At 34.6% G+C, this 8,855-nt stretch overlaps 1 protein-coding gene across 2 annotated transcripts; it reads left to right on the forward strand.

Annotated features, from left to right (window-relative positions):
- Positions 1-246: 246 nt before the first annotated feature.
- LOC101223217 lies at positions 247-6,143 on the forward strand. 2 transcript variants are annotated; one of them, XM_031887630.1, is made up of 13 exons: positions 247-538; positions 760-918; positions 1,148-1,399; positions 1,493-1,612; positions 1,843-1,923; positions 2,229-2,327; positions 2,501-2,596; positions 2,822-2,875; positions 2,957-3,160; positions 3,607-3,732; positions 4,005-4,070; positions 4,598-4,894; positions 5,455-6,143. In XM_031887630.1, the coding sequence occupies exons 1-13, from the start codon at positions 476-478 to the stop codon at positions 5,926-5,928; spliced, it is 2,091 nt and encodes a 696-aa protein (XP_031743490.1). In that variant the 5' UTR covers positions 247-475; the 3' UTR covers positions 5,929-6,143. The 2 variants fall into 2 exon arrangements, with proteins under 2 accessions (XP_031743490.1, XP_004149977.2); XM_004149929.3 differs by having other exon boundaries at positions 2,229-2,324.
- The last annotated feature ends 2,712 nt before the right edge of the window (positions 6,144-8,855 follow it).

Below are 8,855 nucleotides of genomic sequence, written 5' to 3' on the forward strand. Positions count from 1 at the left end.
CAGTTATAACACTAAACTCAATTATAACATTCAAATCTACGGATACATGAAGTAAAATGGTTGAAATTTTTGCGATTCCTAACAGTTGCTCGTTTCGTTGATATGATAAAAGTGATTCATGTAGGTGAAGAATCGGGCCAGCTAGATTGTTGATAAAGTCCAATCGGACCAATTGGGCCAGGCCTAAAACGAGCCCAATCATTAAATATCGAGAAAGTATCAAACCATAGACTATTAAACCGCTGTCCGTAGCGGCGGTATCAAACTGCTGCAAGCCATCGTCTTCTTCGTCGTGGGCGTTGTCCTCCCCACTGCAATTTGGTGATACGTCGAAGGCAATTATTGCTCTGATTGTCTGAGTTCAAGAAATGAACCTAAATCCTTAGCCTTCACAACCTTGCTGTATTTTCCGTCCACAACTGTGAATCTGCTGATTGAACCTACTGGAGCTGAAGGTCAAGGAGAATCCAACAACATGAGGAAGCGAGATTTAGCGATTCTTATGCTCTCAGCCTTCGCTATTTTTTTCTCCCTTCAGGTTTCCCATTTTTCGTCTTCTTTGTTTTCTAATTTATACTCAGTGCTCTTATTTCCCTATGAACATAGTTGTTGTTCACGACTTATTCTAACTTTCATCTATTGGCGTTCCTTGATTTTAGAATTCTATTGCCGTTTGGACAGTACTTTGTTGTAACTTTGCATTTCCCTTCTGAATTTCGTACAAGAGTTTCTGATTGTTGAGTTTCTCCTGAATTACAGCACGAGGGCGATTTCTCGTTTAGGGAGGCGTGGATGCATTTAACTGACGAGTACCCAATCAAGTATGAGGGAGATCGTCTCCCGCCACCTGTCGTCGCTGATCTTAATGGTGATGGAAAGAAGGAGGTTCTTGTTGCAACCCACGATGCTAAAATTTTGGTAATCTGGAATCCCGTGCCACATTCGATTTGTTTTATCCAATCCTGCAATTTTTTTCATATGGAATGACTGGGTCAATTATTTTGGCCTGCTGCAATGTCAAATGTGTTCCTTTCTTTCTGTAACGTATAATTGTTGGATTCGAGATGATTTTTGTTGGCTTCTATGGCGATTTGCTAGTCAATCAGCTATTTAGATTGGTTTGATGAACTTTAAGTGGTCGTCTCAGGTTTTGGAACCCCACAGTAGGCGAGTGGATGAGGGATTTAGTCATGCACGAGTGCTGACAGAGGCTTCTTTGTTGCCTGCTAAAGTACGCATTTCATCCGGTAGACGTCCTGTAGCCATGGCTACTGGAGTTATTGATCGCCATCCCAGACAGGGGCAACCAGTGACTCAAGTTCTTGTTGTTGTTACATCCGGTTGGTCTGTGCTGTGTTTTGATCACAATCTCAATAAGTTATGGGAAGCAAATCTGCAGGTTTGTTTTTGTCTGCTGTCTGCTGTCTGCAATCTTCAGTGCCCTTGGATCATCTCGTTTACTAATAGCCTACCTCTTGGTGCCATTTGACAGGAGGATTTTCCACATAATGCTCACCACAGAGAGATAGCTATCTCTATAACCAATTATACACTAAAGCATGGTGATTCAGGATTGATAATCGTTGGTGGGAGAATGGAAATGCAATCACATGTATGTGTTGTTGCATTTTTGTTACTTGAGATGCATGATATTTATTTACTTCTCATAATAGTTGAAGTGATTGCCAGATTGTTCCCTCCATCGCCAATATCAGAAATTTGACATTGATTCAATTATATAGTTAATGATTAGCTAAAGTAAACCATTCATGATTATGATGCCTTTTTATTGACTATTTACCATTATGCCACAACATGATTTAACTAAATACTTCCATATAGATTTTTATGGATCCGTTTGAAGAAATTGGAATTGCGGAAAAGAATGCTGAGCAGCATAGAAGAAGTGCTACTGAAAAGGAGGTATGGCAGTGTGCGTGTGTTAAAAACTATCATGAACTTTTGAGTGTCTCTTTCATCTGCCTTCTGTACAGCAAATGATCACACGAACAGGACCCTGAACAAAGAATCAACAGTTTTGTGTTCTTATGTTGTTTTAGAGATTAGACATATCTTTCGAACTTCAGGAACTTGGTTACTTAACTTTCTGGTCTGACTTCTCAATGTGACAACCTTTGCTGGAACCGATAGATTGTATATTTTCTTTTAGAATAAAATGATAAATGTAGCAGTAGATGGTTAATGATGAGTAAATGCATTTTATGTAGGCTTCTGAAAACTCGGGATCAATAGATTTACGCCATTTTGCATTTTATGCATTTGCTGGTCGATCTGGTCTGCCGCGATGGAGCAGGAAGAATGAGGTGGTTCAACTTATACTCCGTTTCCTGCTCTTTCATATTATTTTTTCTGAACTTCTTCACTGGACACAGTTACCTCGTCAGAAAAATAATCTTTCCTTTTTGCTGAGGAACTGCAATTGATTATTTTCTGTAGATGCCATTCACTTCTTACTAATTATTTTATCTCCATGTTTCAGAACATTGAGGCACATTCTTCAGATGCATCTCAGTTAATTCCACAACATAATTACAAGCTTGATGTTCATTCTCTGAATGCCCGACATCCTGGGGAGGTATGACAGCCTTTTACAATTCTTGTACTGGCTTTGATTAACTCCATTAAAATTTTGACGTCTAAGCTAAAAATTATTGAGCTCCAGTCACAAGTTTTTACCCTGCCAAGAAGCACAAGCGGCTGTAGTTGGAACTTTCTCTGGTTATGCAAGTTCTTAGGTGTTTCTCCTTCAATTAAAAAATACATAATAGTATGATTCATCCTGAAACCTTGCACATTGCAGTTTGAGTGCAGAGAATTTAGAGAGTCAATCCTCGGTGTTATGCCACATCACTGGGTAAGGTTTACTTGAACTTTTCCAGTCTCATTTTTGATAATTTTTTTTATTGATTTTACAATGTGTTGATCATTCAAACAGGATAGGAGAGAAGACACTGTTCTAGAGTTGGCGCACTTCAGGCGCCATAAAAGGAAAGCACTGAAGAAAACATCTGGAAAATCAGTTAATTATCCTTTTCATAAGCCTGAGGAAAACCATCCTCCAGGGAAGGACTCAAGTAAAAGGATCCCCAAAATTATTGGTACTGCTGCAAACATTGCCGGTTCGGCAAAAACTAAGAAGGTAACAAAAACTCCATTTATCTCTTCATTGCATTATGATGCACAAATTCTTGAATATCTAACAAAGAGGGAGTTCCGGAAATCATGTTTTTCCAGTAATATTTCAACTTTAGTTGCTGACATTTAATTCTCTGTAATCTGACATGTTGCCTTTATTTACAATTTTCTCATTTTATACCCAGTTGCTTTATTTCTAAAATTTGGAAATCTCTACTTGCCAGAAATTGCCTTTAAACAGCTTTAACTTCTAATGCAGCTCAAAATCCTACTTTCTCTAGGCAACAAGCTAAGCCTTTGAATGACACTTTCAAAAACTGTTCCTTTTCTTAGTACCACAAATGTGAGGAATGGAGATTTGAACCTGAACCTATATTCCTTAAACCACTAATTTAGACTCTTATTGGCAAGATAGAACTGCTCCTTAACCTGTTAATTTATTTGATGCAGCCTCTTCCATATGTTCCAACCATAACAAACTATACCAAGCTTTGGTGGCTTCCTAATGTTGTTGTGGCTCATCAAAAAGAAGGGATAGAAGCTCTGCATTTAGCATCTGGCCGTACTATTTGCAAGGTATGAATCCAATAATTGCTAGATTTTTTTTAATATGTAATAGATTTTTGTATTTAATTCCTCAAAAAGGATATTTATTGGTTGCGTCGAGGGAATTCTATATGTTATTCGCTTTCTGAAGATTTTTTCAAAAACAATTTTTTGGGCTTAAGCAAATTTTTCATCTTTTTGTTTGTTTACGTGTACATGAAATTTGAAAGTTTTACTTTTAGTTACTATATGGAAACCACTTTTTGTTGTGACTTGTTGAAAATTATTGTTGATTTTTCCAGCTACATCTTCAAGAAGGTGGTCTTCATGCTGATATTAACGGAGATGGAGTCCTTGATCATGTTCAGGTGCACATGGTTTATTTACTTATTAATGTTTACATGGCTATGGGTTGACATTCTTGATTCCTCAATTACTGCAATATTTACTATTCAGTTCCAGATTATCCTGGATTTTTGTTATTCATGTTAAGGTGCTTCTAGAATTCCTGATTTCATGTGGGAAATGGATACTCTTATATATTTCACATGGCTTTCCTGGATGAGTGAACAAACACATATGTGTGCCTGCTTCAGATTCAGTCATATTCTTTGTTAACTAAACTCCAAGTCCGATGTTGAGTGCAAGTCTAATCTGCTTTCTGATTTTTGCTTCTCCCAATTGCATAAGGTTCAGATCCTGTTAATATAGCCATTTAGTGGACATTTAATTTTTCAAATCTTGCACGTGCAACAAAGAAACTAGGTCCACATTTTTTACAGCATTGGATACTAATGATGAAGTTGTATGGCATCTACTTTGTGGAGTTCATGTTTTCTACATTTTGTAAATTTATTTCAATTGGGGAAAAAATTTCAACTTATTGAATATTCAGGCTGTTGGAGGAAATGGTGCTGAGCGCACTGTGGTTAGTGGATCAATGGAAGTTATTCAACCTTGTTGGGCTGTTGCAACCTCTGGGGTACCTGTACGAGAACAACTCTTTAATGCTTCCATATGCCATTTTTCCCCTTTCAACTACTTTCAACATGGAGAACTTTCAAGATTTGGCCGTACTCCAGACATGGCATCTTTAGAGGTTGCGACTCCTATTCTTATCTCAAGAAAAGATGGTCACAGGCATCGCAAGGGAAGCCATGGGGATGTTGTTTTCTTGACTAATCGGGGAGAGGTATTGGCAAATTGGCATCTATTTGCACCTATTTGTTGTGATTATTTCATTGTATGTTTAATTTTATTTCAGTACTTCCTGATTGTCATTCTCATTTTTTTCCATTACCTTTATAAATGTTGTTTGACTTATCGCTTAAATTGTGTGCCATGCGTCTTCATCACCTCTTCATCCCATGCTTCATCAAGAGGTTTCTATTTTGTTTGATTGGGAATTGAGCGCACAGATTTAAACCGTCATGACAAGTTTCCAACATGCCAGAGAAATGAAAACGAAAAACTGCCTGGAATTCATTGCTTTCATATGATACTGTGTTAAGTAACTTATTTTCTTAACACGGATATCAAACTTTCACTTTCAAGTCCTACAAATTTTACAATTTGCTTGAAGCCTCTTAGCTTCAACTTTTTTGCAATTAATAAATCGAACAGACATCATTCCTTTTCATGTTTATATGAATCTTTGAGTTTTTCATCGTCCCCATTTTACTCCCAACCATGCGGCTTCATTTCTCTTTTTGACTTTTTTTTTAATAACTTTTGATATATTATTTTCTGCAGGTAACATCATATTCACCCGGATTGCATGGTCATGGTGCCGATTGGCAGTGGCAGATCACAACAGGTGCTACTTGGTCAAATCTTCCATCACCATCAGGAATGATGGATGCTGGTACCGTGATTCCAACACTCAAGGCTATCGACTTGCGAGTGGGTGCCACCCAAGAAATGGTCCTTGCTGCAGGAGAACAAGAAGCTGTAGTAATATCTCCAGGAGGAAGTGTTCAAGCATCAATTGAACTTCCTGCCTCACCAACACATGCCCTCATCACCGAGGATTTCTCAAACGATGGTCTTACAGACATTATCCTTGTGACCTCTACCGGTGTGTATGGCTTTGTCCAGACAAGGCAACCAGGGGCTCTCTTTTTCAGCACGCTTGTTGGTTGCCTCATACTTGTAATGGGAGTCATATTTGTTACACAACACTTGAATTCTATAAAGGGAAAGCCAAGGCCATCAGCCACTCGGTAAGTAGTAAGAAACAATCAAATGATATGTTTTGGTTTAAGACACTAAGGGAGGATCAATATGAATCATTTTTCGTATATTTTGAGATGTAATTTAACAGGATAGTCGTAGATTGTAAACCTATCAAAAGCTTTTCTACCTTAGTTTGATTGTAGATTCCTTCTCTCCCCACTTTCTACTCCATCAATTAAATTAATCAAAACATTTTAGTATTGCAATTTGATTGTCAGTCCAATCAAAATAGTCTTACATATTAGTGCCATGAATCACATGCCAATATTGTTTGAGAAATAGTTGAAAACAGCTGGAAATTAACTTTCATCCCTCTGTCTAAAATTCAGTAAGCTAATCTCAGCCTATGTTTGAATATAATAAAGTTCCCTCCAATGTTTTAAAGCCGTTTATGCTTATATTATAATATAACATTAACATAAAAGATGGTGCATCAAATGAATGCATAATTATAGGTGGAGCTCTCTTATTGAGACGGATGGCAGTTGCTGCCCACCCAAATCTTCTAAAATTTTAATATTTCACACTCTTTATAACTTATTTGTACGTTATGTCTTCCCCTTAAAGTCAAGAAAAGTATTTGGAACTAATAAGGAAGATGAAGTGGAAGTGTAATCCCCACTCCCATCTCATCTCAAAAAGTGAATCTACAAAAAAGTCAGAAATATATCTTTTTTTTTTTTTCTTTTTCTTTTCTTTATGTTTCTTTATAGATATTGTATTGTAATAGATAGGTGGATGTATACCATTCCCTACCCAACAAGTAACAGTAAACAGAATAGACAAATTTATTCAACAGATCAAATTTTGTAATTACTTTAACTATGGGGCTGCTGCTTTTAGCCCTTTGTTTGACAAAATTACATCCATGCCCACTCTATTGTAAAACGACAAGGGAACAAGTAATTTTATTTATATATTAGAACAATAAACGAAAGCAAATAAAAATGCATAAACTTTTTCTTTTTCAAGTTAGGGAAACAGAATGTATGATGACTTAAGCAGAGTCATCAGAGAACTTGAGTTCTTTTTTTCTCCCCTTCTTTTCTCGGAAATGAAAATTTAAACTGTTTACGGAACAATTTCTGCTTCTTGGACAAAAATTCAGTGTAAATGTTCTTTTTCTTTTTTTTTTTTTTTTTTTTTTTTTTTTTTTGTTTGTTTGGCTTCTTTTAACATAATGAAGGATATCTTAATCCGTATATAAAGATTTGTTATTAGTTTTAGTGGTGTGTACTTTTGAAGTGTTCAGATAGTTCGTATACACATTTGTTATTTTGGATATGTTGCATGCATGCATGGATGTGTCATGTGTGTGTGTATTCATGAACCATCTTTCATAATTGGTATTCATTCTCTTGTTGTTACGGCCATACTAAAGGAGAAAGAAAATAAAATTTCTTTTAAAAAAGAAAACCCTTGATTTTTTGAACTTTCTCTTTCAACTTTTTATATTAAAGGATGCAATGTAAGTAGGGCTTCACTTTAGAGCCCTAACATACAAAGGGAACAAAAAGGATAAAAATAAAACTTACTCAGATTCAAAATTCTCTAAATTTTCATACTTAACTCCCTCAGCAAAATAAAAAATAAATAGTTTCATATCAGAATCCCAAAATTAGTTAGACATGTGGTCTTTAAACACTGAAATTAAAACTCCCCACAGATGGAGTTTCATGCAAAGTTGATATCCATAATCCAATCCATGTAACCAACTCACACATAAGACCTAATTGTTGATCAGACGTATTAAAATTGAAGTTGAAAGAAAGAAGAAAAAATCCAAAAGAAAGCAATAGTTTTGGAGGTGAGGAAGAATAGTGATGTGTTAATGAGTAGATACATAAATGGAAAATGTTAATCCTAAGAAAGAAGAAAATGTTAAAATGAAGATCAAAGGTTGACAATTTTAGCATTTTATCCTTCCACCGCCCTACACAATATTCCATACTATAGAGTGGCCCCATAAGTAATTAACACTTTCATTTTCACTTCAATATATATTCACAAATATCATATACTAAACAAAATAAGAAATTTCATTTTCATGATCCCCATCATCTGAATTGTGAAGGCATATTATTAATATCATCTAATAGGATCACCTAAATTTATATATCAACTTCACATCTAATTTGACTACATTTTGTACTTAACCTTCTTTTAGGTTTCATTATTATTACTGTCTTTCACATCATATGCTCATACAGTTTATTTTTCCATAAATTTTACAAACTCTCTCTCATTGCTTATTTTACTTTTCTAATAATGTTTTTAATTGTTTCAACATTATATTGTAACTTGTTGACAATAAATCTTCTTAATCTGTTTTTTTTTCTTTCTAAATTATGTAAGTTCAAATAAGTAAAGAACGAATTTGAAATTGCAATTTCACGACAATGTCAATATAAATAAATAATTTTGTAAAGTTATCTAAATTAATAATTTGACTTACACTCAAATCACTGACAAATTTGTTATGTGTTATTTGTTCTTACAAAATATATTAGAGATAATATGGATTAATCTTTGGATCAAGTATCAATATATATTTCAATCATTGGTTATGCAAAAAAAAAAAAAAAAAATAGAACGTCACATTATTTTAAACTTAAAAAAAATTATGCTCTTGAAATGTTTATAGAAGATCAATGATAATATTACAAATTTTGAAAAGCAATTGTTATATGTATTTTACAAGTATTAAGGTTAATAATAGATAATACTTTTTGTGTATGTTTGATATGTTTTTATAAAGAGTTACCAAAGAATCTTTAATATATATAAATATTTGGGTTTTCAAATGTATGGATATATGAATATGTTTAGAGAAAATGGTAAGAAATCTTCAAAACGTTTTATGTTTTTGAAACTCAACTGGATACGTTAGTTTTGAAATGTAAAAAAAAAAAAAAGAA

This window comes from Cucumis sativus, chromosome 6, assembly GCF_000004075.3.
Source record: "Cucumis sativus cultivar 9930 chromosome 6, Cucumber_9930_V3, whole genome shotgun sequence".
In the NCBI taxonomy this organism is placed as follows: domain Eukaryota; kingdom Viridiplantae; phylum Streptophyta; class Magnoliopsida; order Cucurbitales; family Cucurbitaceae; genus Cucumis; species Cucumis sativus.